Source organism: Quercus robur, chromosome 5 (genome assembly GCF_932294415.1).
Source record: "Quercus robur chromosome 5, dhQueRobu3.1, whole genome shotgun sequence".
NCBI classification, from domain to species: domain Eukaryota; kingdom Viridiplantae; phylum Streptophyta; class Magnoliopsida; order Fagales; family Fagaceae; genus Quercus; species Quercus robur.
In genome coordinates this window covers 83,661,815-83,680,141 of record NC_065538.1, presented here as the reverse complement: position 1 = coordinate 83,680,141, position 18,327 = coordinate 83,661,815, and the positions used below count along the sequence as shown (strand labels likewise).

The 18,327-nt window shown below is 33.7% G+C and overlaps 1 protein-coding gene and 1 pseudogene across 1 annotated transcript; one reads left to right on the top strand and one right to left on the bottom strand.

Annotated features, from left to right (window-relative positions):
* Nucleotides 1-5,310: 5,310 nt before the first annotated feature.
* Nucleotides 5,311-6,766, top strand: LOC126728852 (uncharacterized; annotated as a pseudogene).
* A 6,372-nt stretch (nucleotides 6,767-13,138) lies between these two features.
* Nucleotides 13,139-18,093, bottom strand: LOC126727437 (uncharacterized). The gene is made up of 5 exons (XM_050433113.1): nucleotides 16,453-18,093; nucleotides 15,681-15,865; nucleotides 15,410-15,580; nucleotides 14,256-14,708; nucleotides 13,139-13,809 (listed from the first exon to the last, which is right to left on the bottom strand). The coding sequence occupies exons 1-5, from the start codon at nucleotides 17,978-17,980 to the stop codon at nucleotides 13,354-13,356; spliced, it is 2,793 nt and encodes a 930-aa protein (XP_050289070.1). The 5' UTR covers nucleotides 17,981-18,093; the 3' UTR covers nucleotides 13,139-13,353.
* Between the last annotated feature and the right edge of the window lie 234 nt (nucleotides 18,094-18,327).

Below are 18,327 nucleotides of genomic sequence, written 5' to 3'. Positions count from 1 at the left end.
AGTAATGAGTAAAAGAATGATGCTAGTGGTGAATCTAGTTGAAAACTAGTAAAAGTTTGCTAACTCAACTATTGTGAAAAATGTTGTGAATTATTTTGTGAATTGCTTTCTTTCTTTCTTTTCTTTTTTCTTTTAGAAGTGCTATTCACAATGTTTTTTCATAATAAATCTTAGGTTACTTCTTGTTTTCTATTTGAACCTACCACTAAAATTATTTTTTTGCTGTCAATAACAACCCTTAACAAACTGTTATTTAGGATTTTTTTTGTAAAAATGCTATGGACATAGTATTTCTTTCTCTTTTTTATTTGTTTTTCATTTGATAAGAAAATATTATTTTATTTATTTGTTAATATTTCGGCTTAATTAATACCATTGGTTAAAATTTAGGGGCCTTTTTTTTCATTGGGGTCTTCGGCGGCCGCATCAATAGCTTATACCATTGAGCCGGCACTGTGTTTATTAATTGTTATTTGTGAAATCATGTGCTTGCAAATTATGTAACAAGTCTTTCTACATTTCTTGTGACAACTAGTCCAACTATCCATTTTGTATACACCCAATACAATAGATAAGAGAAGAAAGAGGGAAGACTCATGTATTTGATACATGGCGTTTTTTTTTCCAAGAGAGGTCAGTGCAATTTTCCTTGTATAAATAGATTCATACAATTTTTTTAACCAAATATTAGAGAGTATTAAACATATTAAAATATATATATATATATATATATATATATATATATAAACTAGTCACTAACCCGTGCGATGCACAGGCTAGTTAAATAAAAAGATAATTAGTCAACCACATTAAAAAAAAAAAATAAATAAATAAAAGAACCAATAAGAGACTAATTTGTTCATCAAGTAATCAACCTAAGTGGTATCACGGCTCATGTACAAAACTATTAATCTATTGTCAAAGGGTCAAATGACAATGCGGAAAACATTTCATAAAAAACTTATTGATAACAAGTATAGATAGGGGACTTTTGTAAATCATCAATGGAATTGGAGTCAACATCTCATTGCAAATGGAATATAGCTCTATATTAAAACTAAAAGTAAAGTTTCAATCTTTCTCTTTCTATAAAACATTATCGAAACTATATGTAGTTTACCTCGGTTTCAAATAGAAATTACTTGAAAAAACAACTATTTTGAATCATTATCTAAAAAAAGAGCGACATAAAAAACTAAAATAAGATGAAATTCCTCAAACATATTTCAGCATCAATGTCCAAGTTGAGCTCTATGTATAGCAACCAATTAGTCACTCCAATTGAAAGCACAATGTTTGAAAGAATCTGCCAACTATCTTACTCACTCACAATTTTCATCCACCTCCCTAGATCACTAAACTATACATCTAACTACTTTAACTTCAATATTGAATACAAAGATAGAGCCAAAATGTGTCATAAGAAAATGCATACAATAAAGAGCCTTGAAGCCAATAATATCCTTTAAATTACATTGCATTAGAACAATCTGATTTATTCTAAAAAAAACCATTGAATGTGTTAAAAAATTTAGCCTGCATATTAATATATTTTATACCTTAGCTTTCCTAGTCCATTAGCACTTGGCTGACAAACACAATCCAAACCAAACGTGAACTATGCTTAATGTCAAAATACTATCTTTATAAGCCATGCATCCAAACGCACTATTTTTATCAAAAGGAAAAAGATAAAAGACAGCTAAATCCTCATGTTCTCCAAATCAAAAATCACATATAGATTGTTTCCCTAATAACATGCAAGTTGTAGTATCATAATAGGTCCAGTTGATCTTTTGCCACATAACATTTAGTTCCCACCAAAACTTCCAACACCTTTTAAGCCTTAATAACGAACCTAGTAAGGGAGAAATTATTCTATAAAATGTTCATGCTGATGAACAGTGGTAACAACAAAAAACAAAAACAACAACAAAGAACTGAAGGATTCAATGGACTATTCTAAGAGAAAAAAGGATTTGGCAAGCTCTTTCACTGTGATGTTCTTGAAGCATTCACTAACATAGCAGCATCGACAATTAAATGTGATGAGTCTGTAAACCAAAACATTTATATCATACTGCTACTTTGCACATAAATCTTTTTAATTACAAATAATTTCTTGCACAAAAATATTATTAAATGTACTTAATCTCAACATGAATCTCCATGTAATATAGCAAAGAAACCATTAGTAGATTATCTAGTCCTCTCCAACTATCTTATGGATCTATGCATTTACATTACAAATCCTTTAACTTCCCCTTAAGTTGTAAACTTGTAGTTGTTTCTTTCTAAGATTATGCATGTATAAATGTTACAATTATCTACTTCTTTATAGCATGATCTAATCAAATCAACTACACCGCAACTTCAAAGAAGGTGGTATCCTTGACAAATGAAAAAAATAACTTGGAAAGTTCCCCCATCTCTTATAAACTAATTTTCATTATTTCAGTCTAAACTTACATTAGCAGCCAAGAAAAACAGTAAAGCAAATGAGAAACTCAAAAACTACTTAAAAAACTTCTAGCTTAGTTGAGTATTCTTTGCTCTTACTTTTGTGTCATTTCCCATCTCCAAGTCATCCATAGAACATGTCCCATTAGTGAATAATTCCTCCATTACTTATTAATTTTTTAAAAAATAGAAGAGAAAGAACTAAATTGGACTCTACTAACATGCTGGTAAGTTATCAACATTTTTTAGGGTCCCACATAGTTCAACTCCTTCCACATCTTGGACAAATTTGATAACATGATATAAAAAAAATAAAAATTTTAAAAAAATTATGAACAAAGCATGAATCTAATGATTGATTGATGTGCACCTAATCATACCCAACATATAAAATGGAAATTTGACTTTATGTTTATGTTGTATCAAAATCTACCTACAAATCACTCTAAGACAATTCCTCTATTCATGTCAAGGATTTTATGAACGGTTTGCAATTATGATACCTCATATTTCTAGCTAACTAATTTGTAAAATTAATTTTTATCAACTAAATGTGTCCATTCCATTCATAGTTGTGACTAAGAAATAGAGAGTACTAAATAGTTGAATCCATTTCCCTGCAATCTCTCTAATATCCTTGTAACCATCTGACTTCTGCATGGAAATCCACACATAAACCTCTTGTCAATTAATTGATTTACCTAATAAAAATTGGGGGTTGTGAGAACATTCCATGGAGATCTTAATCCTACCTAGCTTTTGAAAGGTATTAGAAATAATGCATTGAGATACTAAAAACAATAGCAAGTAAATTGACCTTCCTCACTATAGTGAAAAAAGCATCCCATGTTCCAAAATAATGCTGATTATTGTTCAATTTTGACAATTTGCAATCCACACAACTGAACCAAATAAAAATAAATAAATAAAATAAGAAAGCACCATTAAATAGTAAACAATCAAGTTGTATCTCTTTTCAATAACTACTTAAAACCTAAAAGATAGAACAACAAGGAAAAATGGAAGAGTTTTTTGGTTTCTCTATCTTTTAGACTGCTTGTCATAGTTTTTGAGTGGTGCATTGGCTAGGTCCAAGGCAACCTTTATATACAGTTTATAGAAGAAAAATAAAGGGAAGAGAGATAGAGAAAGGGACTAACCTTCAATGGCTTTCAAATCTGGTAGATATTCATCAATACCACAACCTCTTTATTGTACTTTGATTCAATTGCCCTCAGTTTCTACACATAAATCAACTGCACTCAATTTGCATAGAGTACAAAATGTAAATATTTTGTACTCTAAATGGCACAATGGATTTTGCATAGTGACCTTGCCTAATCATATCAAAATATGCCCTAAGGATCCAAAAGCCAAGACAGTATTTAAATTAAAAACTTTCACCCTTGACCATAACACTGCTTGCCTTATAAATCAATTTGCTTTATTCAAATGAAAATCCCAAATTAACATAAAGCACAATCTTCTAGTTGTTTGATTTAGATTTAGAAAGCAAGTATTCTATTGCAATGATTATTATAACTTATTCAATAGATTTTAACACCTTTAAATTTAAAGCAACAAAATTAAACAACAATTAATTTGCATTTATCAAATGACTACACTAAAACATTCAAGCTTCAACAATAGATTTTAATAGTGATCAAGGATAAACCATCTAAACCTAAGAAACAAAGCAAAAACCATTAAATAAAAAAATAAAAATAAAAAAACTAAAACACATAGGTCTGCCAACATACCTTAATCCAAATTCCTTTATCAACCCAAAATCCTCCAGTCTAAACATGCTCCCCATCAAAGAGCCCTAGACATTTGAGGGAGACTATCAAACCAATACCAAAAAGCCCTTTCAATTATTTCTCCGCCTTTTTTGCATCTTGGTGTTGTAGATGTCTTCTATCATGCTCTGCTTTTTCTCATCATTCAACCTTAATTAAAACCAACAACCCAAATAGTGTTAATAATTGATGAAAGTTTTTAAATAATAATAACTTATATAAATCAAAAGTCCTAAATTACAAAAAAATTTAAAATAAGAATATAGTTCCTGTAATCTAGATTTAATGTATGAATACCCAACAAAACAACCATAAAATACATAACCATAGAAAAGAATACTCAGTTCTCACACGACACAACAACAATAGCCAATAATAACAACAACAACAACAAAAATTTCCATAATACAACGCCAAGAATAGCTAATAAATATTATAAAATGATATTTACAATACAAAACTATTTCTAAATTTAAGCGTGATTGGAATACAAAACGTGACGGGGCTAGGACTTTTGTCTTGGCTCAAGCCACCTTAGAGCATTTCTAATAGCTTAGGTAAAAGCAAAACAATCTCTATAATAGAGAATGAGACCAAAAAATGGTCTCCAATGGATTCTCTAAATCATGATTTTTTTTTTATTTTTTTTTTGGCTCATGAACAGTAGCTCATCAAGTTTGATGGGCTACTATACATTAGCAAAAGAATAAAACTAAATAAAAAAAAATAGCAAAGAAATGAGTGGGTATGGGGATATGTGTGTTAAAAAATGAATAAATAATTAATGAATAAATAATATTTAAATGAGATAGAGAAAATGATAAAGAATCTGTTGGAAGATATATTTAAAAAAGTAAGTAGGTAAAAGGTAAATGTCACTGTTCACTGTTCAAACAATACAAAAATATAGAGAAGCTACTAGAAATGCTCTTATGTCTATGTGATCATCATCGGTATTATTATCACCATCGCAGCCTCTTCACGCTTCCACCACTGCCACAGCAATAGCTCAGCCGCCGCCTCCTCCACCACCCGTCACCATCCCTACCCGATGCCTTCTTCGGCGGATATTCCGTCGAAGGAATTTGCTGTTTTGGAGGACTCGACTGTGTTTCCAAAGGTGAAGAATGTTGTTGTGGTGGTGATGAACGGAGAGGAAGAAGAGGACGAGTTCGTGGCTTCGAGTGCCACGTGGACACCAGAGAAGGAGGTGGTGGTCTCGTCGGAGTATCTTTCTCTGGCGGAGAAACCTCTAGTTTCTAAGAGGTTCAATCACCAGAAACCGGCAAAGGCCAGTCCCGAAGGTACTATATTGACTAATACTATTCTTTGCTCTTAATTCTTGTCTCTTAATCATTTGTGTTTTCTTGGAATTTTACTACGTTTCATTTTGTTTACTTTCCTATTGGACAAAACAGCTTTCAAATATGGCGTTTTTCACTTCCATGCTCAGCTGCTTTTCCCAATTTCCATGGTGAAAAAGAAAAAATCTAGAAATAATACTACTACTTTTTTTGTCGGAGTGAAAAGGTTGTTCTTTACGTCTTCTATTTCCCTCTCTGGTAAATACTATAACAATCGCCTCTCCAAGACTCCCGGATTGTGGGAAAGAACATGCCATAAATCCAAAAGTCTCAAATTACATCGGGTTTGGTGCTTTAGCGTATTGGATTCATCAGAATGATGATACAATTAAACCATTCTTATGGTCCAATACATTATAGTACTAAACTCAAGTCAAGTCCCATCTCAAATGAAACACTAGTTGACAAAAAAAAAAACTCGAACAAAATTAATTTCTTCATTAGAAAAGACTGGTTATAGTTGTTATGAAATCATGTTATTAGAGTACTAGAGTCAAGTTAAATCTATCTCGAATAAAATAGTTTGGCCAAAAAAAATTTCAACAAAATTTCTCATTAGAAAGTACTGGTGATAGTCGTACAATGAAACCCAAAGCTGAAATCGAGTTTTTTTTTTTTTTTTTTTTTTCAATAATAATTTTATGAAATTGTGTTTTCAAATTCTAATTGTAGGAGTGTTACTTTAGTCATGTAATTAATAGGGTTAATTGAGATTAGTTATTTTGATTTTTCAGGTGCAATAGCATTGAGAGTAGCAAAGCCAAAACGGCACGAGACATTGGAGAACACGTGGAAGGCGATAACGGAAGGGAGAGCAATGCCACTGAGTAGGCAAATGAAGAAGTCTGACACGTGGGAGAATCACGGCCTATCCACATGGACTAGCTGGGTGGTCTTGTGAAGAAATCAGAGACGTTCAAGGATCGTACCAACCAGGCAGCACCGGAGGCGTTGTCTTTGTCCGTTGGGCCTGGGCCTGGGCCTGGGAAGCCTCATCTTCTAAGGAAAGAGCCGTCACTGAGTCAGGACGAGTTGAACCGGCGAGTGGAGGCTTTTATCAAGAAGTTCAATGAGGAAATGAGGTTGCAAGGGCAAGAGTCAATGAATCAGTACGTGGAAATGATTAACCGTGGGGCCCATTAACTAACCCATTACTAAATAGTTTTTTTTCTTTTTTTATTTTAAGGAATTTGAAGGAGAAATAGAAAGTTAGTTTTATAAAAAAAGGCTTTCTCCATAGGTTAAAGATTGGAGGTTTGTTTTGTTTTTTTTTTTTTTTTTTTTTTTTTTTTTTTTTTTTTTTTTGGGCAGGTTAAAGTTTGGGCTTATTAAAAGCTTAAAATTTTTATGGTTTTTTTTTTTTTTTTTTTGGTTGGGAAAGGAAAGGGGTGATTATATTTTAATTTGACAGGAAAAGTTTTATGTCTGTAAAGGAAGGATGAAACTCAAAACATATTATTTTATTAAAATATGAATGAATGATTGATATGGTTGTTTGTTTGTTAATTGTTTTTTTTTTAGGGAGTTGTTTATTAATTGTTATTTGTGAAATCATGTGCTTGCAAATTATGTAACGGGTCTTTCTACGCTTCCTGTGACTGTCCGACTATCCATTTTATATGCACCCAATACAATAGATAAGAGGAGATGGAGGGAGGACTCATGTATTTGCAATTTGATACATGGCGTTTTTTTTTTTTTTTTTTCAAATAAGAGAGGTCAGTGCAATTTTCCCTGTATAGATTCATGCAATTTTCTTAACCAAATATTAAAGAGTATTAAACATATTAACAAAAATATATATAAATAAATAAAACCAACATCAAAGGTTTACAAGAGATTTTAATCTTGATCTGATAATAATGAACATCATCAGGAGCGGACGCCATAAGTTGAAAACTCTCTCTCAAAAAAAAAAATATATATATATATATATATATATATTTTTTTTATATACAAGATAGAAATTCTATTTTAACCTAATTTAAGTTCTAGTTGTGTTAGTAGTAGGAGTAGCGCATTAGTATAGCCGACTACATTAGTTAAATTCCCAATATTTTCCCTCTAATATACATACAACAAAAACTGATATATATAATGCAAGCAGCTTTAGAAGAATTAGATTTTTTATAATACATGAATTCTTTCACTAATTGATATATGAAATTGAAACTTTGAGATGATCAAAATTTGAATCTCATATGTTCACAATATATATTCATGCCTATAATGATCAAAATTTAAATAAAACACTCAATATGATTATTTTTGGTGGAATCGGTAGAATCCTATATGATCCTACACAATCCTTCTAAAAATACGATCTTAATCGTTTTGGTCATGCAACCAGATTAATATGATCGTTTAGGTCTTGTAACTAGATTGTGAATTTGCCCACCATGGTACACACAAATTACAGTTAATGGCTTAAATTGTAAACTTTCATCAAAGATATACATAACAACTGAACAAAGCTTAACTCATGGTATTATTGACTGTTGTCCCATTTCTCTCTCTTTTTTTATTTATTTTCTTTTATTTTATTTTTTTGAGGAAATGCTAAATATGTATGTCCCATTTCAAGAGCACGAGTAGGGAAGCATATGCAAGGCACGTGCTTGCCATTATATTAAATAATAATTTACTGTTATCATATTCATGATCAGTGCACAAAACTCCATTTTTTACAAGATTTTTGGAGGAATTATGTTACAATGTTACAAAGTTTGGAGAGATTACGTTAAACAACCTTACTCTTACCCTTACTCTTACCTCAATATCTTGTCATTGTCATTGCATTGAATAACAATATAATTTCAAATATAGAAACTATTTATAACACAGCCAATATGTAAATCATTTTATATGTGAAACACCTAAATTTTTTACCATCAGTGTTTTTAAAATATGAGGAATGGAATATAAAGTTTTATTTTCTATAAATTTGCGAGTGCAGAACACAATGAGGATACTGACTTAAAAAATGAAAATTTCACATTTCAAAACTCAATTACAATTACAAAAAGCCTTTTGCTCTTAACGCTTTGTTTGTTTTGATGTAAAATATTTATAAATATAAAAAATTTTACATGTAAAATATTTTCATTTAACAATATTTGGCAGTGCATATGAAAATGTCGTGTAAAATATTTTCTAGTGTTTGGCAAAAAAAAAAATTAAAAATTAAAATTATGTTAAAGACAACTTTTGGCACAACTTTGTGTCACAATTCACCACATGACGAATTGTGATTGGTAAGGGTATATCAGTGGGCCATGTGAGGACACACCCTTACCAATCACAACTCGCCATATGACGAATTGTGCCAAAAGTTGTTCCTAGCATAATTCAAAAAAAATAAAAAAGTGTCTTTGCAGATTTTATTTCATTTTTTTTAATTTTTAAATTCTGACATCCTCGCATATACATTCATTAATTTTTATGCTTTAAAAATAAATAAAACCCAAAAATGACTTTCTCAAATGGCAAATCGCATTGGAAATAAAAAAAAAAAAAAGACACGATGTCAAAATAGTTTGGGTTCCAAGGTCCTAGTCTAACGCTATACAGTAAAAGCACAACAAATCATTATTTTCTTATGAGCTTTTTAATTTTTTTGCTTGTTTCAATGAGCTACAAGTTTTAACGGGTATCGTATTGCTCCAGAGGATTTTAAAATTTCAATCAGCTCTGGAAACATATTCTTGTTTTCCTCATTCAAAAACACAATTGCTGTACCCTCATCTCCCAATCTGGATGCCCTCCCAATCTGATGGATGTACCCTTTATTGGAATTGGGCATGTCAAACACTATTACCTGTCTCACACCCAAAAGATGAACACCCCGACCCAAAACTCCAGTGGTCTTGAATCTTTGTTGTTATCAATCATATGATGCTCCCAGGACCCAACCATTATATGGCAGAGGATGATGGAAGCATTCCTACAAGTTCATTCACTCCTTTCCAGTTAAAATACCAGTAACTAGAACAATCACCCCATTGTTAAATGAAAGCTCAAAATCAGCAGTCAATATTTCAACCTGATAGTTAGGCAATCCAAGGAGAGTATCTTGTCCTTAGCCTATTACATAATGGAAGAACCTGCAGAATATTTCTCAACCAATACAGCAGAACCTGCAAAATATAACATTATCATAATACTAATGAATCCAAAATATAACATTATTCCATAATAACTCCAAAACATTTCAATCAGTGTTGCATAACCATCCATAAGCACACTTACAATAACAAAACCCAGAGACTATGACAATATAGCTAACATTAACACATAACCTTCCAAAATATGGAATTGTTCCATAATTATTAATAACCATATCAATGACTAAAACAAGGGTCTGGCACACAAAGCAAATATGCAAAAAGAACTAGACACACACACACAAAAAGAAAAAATATATCAGAATCAAGTATGAAACATTCCATATAATTTTTGTAATGGCCCTGTATCCTTTAAAATATCACAACCACATTACCCTTAACCAATGAATCCTTCACCTTACATATATTTACCAAGGAATGAACACAAAACCACAGTTGAGAGAAGTTTATGCCATTAAGAACAAATCAATCATAACCTACTCTTGTGGCCAATCATATGCATCATATAGCAAAACCCAAAAACTCAGAATTGTTACAAAAGCCACTAGCTTTATATCTTATGGCAAACCCAAAATCAAGCAATCATCCAGTTTAACAACCGTACCCAGAACAATGCAAAACCAATTCTATAACACACATCTAGTTTCTAACAAAACATACAAACTCAAAGAATAAATGGAAGCAAATGTTTCTATTAAAAATGCTTCCAAAAAAAAAAAAAACCCATTTGCCTATATCAGTTGTACTCTTAACCCCACTGATCACCAATCCATTTTTAGATTGAAAAATTCAATCAGGCACGCGCATAGTATTAACTAAAAATCAAAAACCAAAAACGCAGTAACACGAAGCGAGCACAAAAGCCAAAATGAAACAAAACCATACGACACACACAGATATATAATAATAATAATAATAAAACAACAGATCAAACCTAAGAAAAACCAAGGGTTAGAGATGAAGAAAAATGAAAAGAAAATGAGAAATCTAATCTAAAAAGGCAGAAAAGTACCTAGTTTTGCCGGCAATGGGCGACACCGGCGGAAGCTGGAGCTGGCCAGTGGTGCCTTGGACCTTGGAGCCGGAGATTGGCGGGAGAGGGGACTGGAGGTGGATGGGATTTTTGGAGAGAAATCTGAGAGAGTGGCTGGATTTTTTTGGAGAGATATACGAGAGGGATAGTTTTAGCGCCAAAGTGCGGGAGTGATAAGTATCAGGGTGTGAAGGATTGAGCAAATGTAAAATGCTTTCCCAAAATTTTAAGTGTAAAATATTTTACATAAATTTGCTTACGCTCCATTTGTTTCGATGGAAAACCTTGTGTAAAAATAGTTTTCTGTGTTTTCCAGTGTTTGGTAGCATAAAAAAAGATGAGTCAAAGAAAAACTATTTTTGGTCAACATAAAAAGTATGGCTTATTTTTAGACATTGTTTTCCATTAAATTTTTTTGGAAAACAACTTTATCTCACAGCAAGTTAAATAAGGGAAGTTAGGAAATTGTTTTTTAACTCATTTAAAATTGCTACCAAACACATTGGAAAATGAGATAGTTTTATAGAAAATAATTTTTAAAAAATGACTCATTTTCTAAAAAACATCATTACTAAAACAAACAGAGCGTTAAGTTGATTTGGTTGACTGAAAATATTTTACTTTTGACCAAATATTTTACTGCAAAACAAACACTGAAAAATTGGAAAATATTTTCCTGAAAATATTTTAAATTGAAACAAATAGAGCGTAAGAATACATAGTTCATACTGCAACCCACCCTCAACATTACCTTCATACACAGCTTTCTCCATATGTATATGTCAAAATCTACCTCTCCAAACAAGGCAGAGACGCTACAGGGAATTGCTTAAGAACTAATCATCGATGGCAAAGGACTTTTAAACAAATTATATTCATAATGATGGGACAACAAGGACTTAGATGTTCTATTGGTAGAGATTCCAACTGTTAACCTTGGTTTACTCACATCCTTGTCAACCAACAAAGAAGAGCTGGAGAAACTTCATTGGCTCTAATGCGCCCATTGTTTTTGCTAATACCAACCACCATTATCAATTTGAGAAGCAAAGAACAGGGGACGAGAAGCAGAAGTGAGAAAACAGAACCAAAAAAGAATATTGGAAATGCAGCTATAGAACTAAATTGTAAATGAATGGTTTATCAAAGAATCACATGTGAAGACCTGTGTTAAAATGTATAGTAAGCATTACTCACTGAAAAATAAGTCAATAACTTAAATGGGAAACAGAACAATAGGAATCCCATTTCAATTGTATTCCATAACCTGTTACAAAGCATTATATGTTTCTAGCAGGTTCAATTACAGACATGCAAATCAGATAGACCTTTTCTTTTAGGAACATCAAAAGAAGCAGACCATACATTTTTAAAACAGTTTGTAAACAAATGAGGTGGAATCTTTTGAATTAGGAAAATAGTAATACCCTTCTTAGGAGATAAATAATGACGTTAATAACAACCATTTTAAATCATGCACAGATCACATAAAAAAAAAAAATTTGATATGCTTTTTTTAAGTGGAATTAACCAATGCTATGCTGCAGCAGTAATATGGCATGTAAAACATGATTATGCAGGTCATATGTCATCCTAAAGCAACAACTGGTTTTTTCCCTATCTTTATTTGTTTCTTCTTGGGTTCCAATGGCTAGCCCCCTTTGTCATGTGAATACAGGGCAGGGACCCTTCTACCCTTGAATTAATTTAATTCTATTTTCTATCCCTTCAAACCTTTTTCTTTTAAATGTGTGTGCAACATCGAGAAAAGATGAATTTGGATTTTGGATAGAACTCAATCTTCTTTTAGTTAACTAACTTAATGCTCTACAAACAAAGAAAATCATTCATAACAGAAGCAATTAAGGCAACCTCTAAATACAACTTTGAGAGGAAAACATTCAGGTTTTGCATCAATTAGTTTGTGTGCATGTAAATAAAAGAAAACTATGAATATATATTACTAATTACCATGTACTCATAGCTGCTCTCTGTCAATCAGTGGAGTAGTTGGTAAAGCAGAGTCCTCTCCAGCGTTCTTCTTCTCCCTCAAACGCATGTCCTGTGTTCGTGTCCATCAACAGAGTAATTGGCTGACCAAAAAAGCTAACAAAGTGATAAGATCAAATAAAATAGGTGCAAAAGACCAAAAGATACACTAACTGCTCAAATTTAAAAAAATTTAAGGATAGAAGTGTAAACCATCTACACAGAACAGACAAACCAATCCAGTTCTCCTTTGTCCGTTGCGTGGCTGTAAATTTGTTAGACACAAAATAACCAAGCAAGGTGCTCAACAAAAGCACTATTCACAGGCGCATTCGCGCTTTTCATATAGGTAATAGAAAAGAGGGAGGATGAGAGATAAACAACCCTATTCTTCTTCTTTCAATAGAAACAAAAGTTTGGTAGGGAATACATAATTTACAAACAAATATTTTTCAGGAAAAACATTTCATCCATGATGATAACAACTAATTTTTCTTTAAAGGACCGCTCAAGTATAAAATTGTAGTTCAGTACTAAAGCTACAAAATTTTAAATGCAGACTAATTACTTCTGGCCATAAATAATCACGCTTTCTTTAGTCTCTTTATTCTCTCTAGGGCACCAAGGCGGCTATCACCATCCTTCTCTTTAGTAGCAGTGGCATCTTGTGCTTCTGCATCATTGTCGGCCTCATCTCTCTTACGAACCAAGCCTCCGAAAACAGCTGAAGGAACATCTTTTTGGGCTATTTCAACCTTGTCATCATCATCTGAATCACTTTCTTCTGGTAGCTCAATGTCTTCATTATTTGCAGTAACTTTAATACCTCCTTCAGATTGTGATTCCACACCTGCACTGACAAAGCCAACTCTTCTGTTGTTATCTTTAGCAGCACCATTGTCAACTACAGGAGCTAACTGCCTTTCGAGAGCAGCCATTTCATCTTCAGCAACCCCAGCCTGTTTCAATTTGTCTCTTGCATCATCAAGGTTCAATCTCTGATCCTTTTGCATCAGATACTCAGGCAAGATAAAGTGTGTCTGCAAAAACGATCAAAGTGAGAAATAAAAATGATTAGTGTTTTTTGTGTAAATTGAACATGTCTCTTGCCTCCCATCTTCTCTCTCCGCTTTCAACTTCCTCTTTATACTAATAAGAATGTTTCAGTAAAAAGAAAAGGGGACTCTGGATCCATTAATTAAACCAAAGAAATAATGAGCTAAATCAGAAGATCTATCCATTTCCTAACACAATGCAGTAACTACCCCATCAAAAAGCTACTCCTAAGTCTACTGACACCAGCTATAGATTGTTGCTCTAGGAATTTCATCCAATTTATGACAAGTGACAAATGTGTGTCTAGAGGAAAATTCATTTTGTGATATTGTTTGTGAATAGAAATATTAGCAAAACTAACACTATTTGAAGCCACTACTAGTGCAGGTAAAATGGGTGGGGTGAAGAGAATTAATAATAATTGAATTACCTGGCTATAGCTTGCAGAAACACTTCTTTTAATTCGAAGCATTTCTCTGAAAGTGTCTTCATTTCCATGTTGCACCTCAAACTCATGCCACTTATTCCAGAAATCCACATCAGATCGTGGATCTGCAAATTGTGACGCAAATACATATACTGCACGAGCACGATCAATTTCTCCTAGACTCTTCTCAAGCTCAGCATACTTCAGGCACATGGTCTTCACATCTTTGTCTGGAAGACCGGACTCTATTGCTTGCTCGTATATTTCCCTAGTTTTTGGGACGCCAAATATCTCTGCTGCTCGAGCAATATAAATTTCATACATGCTCAATTTCTCATTGTTTGGAACAGCCTTAGTTGCTTGATCATAGACCTTCATAGCTCTCTTGGCCAGACCATAATCCTCCTCCAGCTTTGCATATTGAAGATACAATGGCTTCACTGCATCAGCGGGTGCCTGATATTCAAAATCAAAGAACATGATAAAGGTCAGAATCAAACTACGTTAATTATGATAGAACACATTTTAGCACCATTCAAACTAACATAAACTATATTCGTTACCCAATATATAAGAGGCATAACATCAGTGATCCAGGAGGAATAATCCAAAAGTGGCAAGAAGAAAGAATAAACAATCCATATTTAAACAATCACTCGAAACAGGTATTGTTATACATAAATCCAAGGTAGGATATTTTTTCACATCATCTAGTATTTTAATCTATTTCTTGTCTCAGGAAAAAAAAAAAAAAAAAAAAAAAAAAATCATTAAAAATGCACATGTAGATTTTTCTTATAGATTGATCCAAACCCCCTATGAGCTAGATTAACTTCCCTAACTCAAAACTAATATTGCATTTATTAAAAGAAACTCCTTCTAATAACTGGATGTCATGCAGTCTACATTCCTTAAAAGAATCCCTCTAAGCATTTCAAAAATAACTTAAAGTCAATAAGCTGTAACAATTTTGATGATCATAACTAACCCCTCTGCTCCCAAATTTTTGTTCTTGATCCAATTTTATTCCTCCAGCCCATCATCATTATTTAGCAAATTGGTAATTGAATACAGACATGATCATAAACTCAGTTCAACACCCAACCAATGAATATTTACCAGAACAAACCTAATCTGAACTCATAATAGGTGCATACCATTTCAACAGCATGCTCAAACAGCTCTCTTGCCCGTTCAAGTTTTGCCTTCCCATATCTCTTTACGAACTTTGAGAGGTATGTGACCCATATGTCTTTGACATGTGGATACTTAAAAATCTTCACACCTCTTTCATATACCTTGAATGCATCTTCAAAGTATTTATGTTCCTGCACACATCAAACAGTAAAATTTTGTTAATTGATTGAAACCACTAAAAGTAAAAACTAAAGGAACATAACAGCAGAACTATTGGTGGAATGCCCATACCTCCAATAGAAATGCATAATTGAGAATAATTTGAGGCGTGGCTATTCTTAGATCCAATATCCGCTCATACACTGTCCTTGTGGACTCCAAGGTACCCAGGCTCTCTTCTAAGTCGACATAGAAGGTCCAGAGTTTCAAGGATCTGTACAGCTTAATCTGCACTGGTTCATTCCCATCAGCAGCCACTGCAAATGAAAACAAACAAGCTCAAATATAAGTTAGGTTCCACAATACCCTGCAACTACAATTTTTTTCTTTTCGTTTCTTTTCTCTTAAAGTGCGAACATTAAAAGTGTTGGATGAAGTCACCAGTATAGAATGTAAGCATGGTTGTTAAAATTAGGATCATAAAATCTAAAATCCATTTTTTTTATAGGTAGATAGTGGGGAAGAGAGGCTTTGAACTTCGAACCACAGACATGGGGCACAACAAAGAATTCCATTACGATTTGGCTATCACTTGGAACCCCTGTGAGCTGAAATCATTTATATGATTCAAACCATAACAAAAATGATATGTTTATATGATCATAAAATCAGGAGAATCAAGAGTCATTTAGATTTTATGGACTATAAACATGGGCCCAAAATAACATCACCAATGTTAAATTGGCCCAAAAACTTAACTCTATATGCCCAATGAACTTAAATAGAACCAAAGCAATAATATATAAGCCCAAAAACAATTGCATGCTCTATCCAATAACTACAAAATGTGAAATATACAGTAACAAAAGGAATGAAACATTAAATGAGGAAGGGTTAGAATCACCTCTTCGTTTGACCTCCACTGATGGCTCTGCTGTGGCTCGCCTCATCAACTCTAATGCTCCTTTGAAATTTTGATGCCTCAATTCCATCTCTGCCCACTCACACCAAACACTAGCCAGATGATCCACAGCCTTGTAGTTGACTTGAACTGCTTTATCGAATATAACTCTGGCATTGACAAGATCACTGTGCTTCTCATAAAGCCTAGCAAAGTTAACCCACAATGTATGAGGTTTCCCCACAGCTTTCATAGGATCAATTGTCCTCACTGCCTCAGTGTAAGTCAAAATCTGCTTCTTGGGATCACCCTCAAACAACTTCACCCTTCGATGCCACTGTTCCACATTATGAGGATTCTGTCGTAACAACACACTATTAGCCAACTCCGGTCTCCTATTTATGAGATAATCCAATCGAGCAATCCTCAAATCCACATCCTTATCATCGTGTAACCAAAACCCATTAAGAATCTTCTTCTCAAGCTTAGCCATCGATAAATTCACATCTAACCGAACATCTTCATCTTCATCTTCATCATCCATTCTCTTCCCCTCAACACCATTTTCTTTTCCACCCTCTCCCTCCTCCTCCTCATCCTCCTCATCACTCGAACTCATACTCTCTATCTTAAATGTTAACATACTCTCTTCAAACTGCGTATACGAGTCAAAAATTACACTAAAATCTCTAACAGTAACCACACTCATAATCCCTTCCTCAAACACATCCCTCGCCTTCTCATGCAAATTACGCCTAATATAATACTCTGCAAGCGAGGTCCACAGCCGCCCTACCTCATCCGTAAACTTCCTAATCCCACCCCTAATAATTGCATCCACATTCAACCCCGAAACCTCATTAGCATGCTTAGTCAACAAATCACACAGCTCTAACCACAACCTATGCTTAGTCTTCCCTTTAATCGAATAAAACCCATCATCATTCAACACTGAAGCTAATCTTTCCGAAGCCTCTTGCCAAAGACTAGAATTAACTAAAAATTCAATGAATTCCTCAATATGAGAAGGGTCATATTTCAAATACCTGCGATAAACCCTGAGCGAGGTTTCAATTGGGACACCCTTCTGGCTCACGAAGATCAAATAGGGCTCCCAAACCCGTTCGTGCTGAGTGACCGGCAAAGCGCACAGAGCTCGATCGAAAGTGCGGCGAGTCTGGGTGACGAGCTTCTGGTGAGTTAGGGTTTGGAGGTACATGATCCAAATCCGAGGCATTTTGTGCATAGTGACCAGGGCTCGCTCGAACGTGTTGTTGAGGGTTTTGTATTGGGAGTGAGAGATGGGAAGGTTTCGAACGAGGTCGAGTCGCTCGCGGAGATAAGCGTGCCATAGCTTGTAGCTGCCTGGGAGAGCCTTGAGAGCTCGCTCGTAGATGATGAAGCGCTTTTTGAATGCGGCGTCGGATCGAGCGATGAGGTAGCGCCACCAGAGCTTGAGGCTGAAGGGGTTGCGGAGGACTTCTTCTTCGTAGAGGAGGTCGTCTTGGGATGGGTAGAACTCTTTCTCCATGGATGTGTGAGAGTAAGGGGAGAGAGAGTGTGTGTGTGTTTGTGTTTGAGAGTCCGATGTAGTTTAGCCGTAAAATTACATTCTGTCTGCAAAACCTAATTTCTACAAGAACGCTGACTAGTTGATAAAAAAAAATTTTGAAAAAACCTCTTAAATAAACTTTTATTAATAACCACAATAAGGATTAGAAGTTTTCCTACTCTTTTTTGAGAAAGAGATCTACTTTTGTTTGAAAAATGAAAAACAATTATTTAGAGTAAATTATTTATTTGTTCTTATTCTTTATACTATATTTTAATTTGTTCTATAATCTTTCGGTTGTGTTAATTTAGTATCGTGTCAATCTA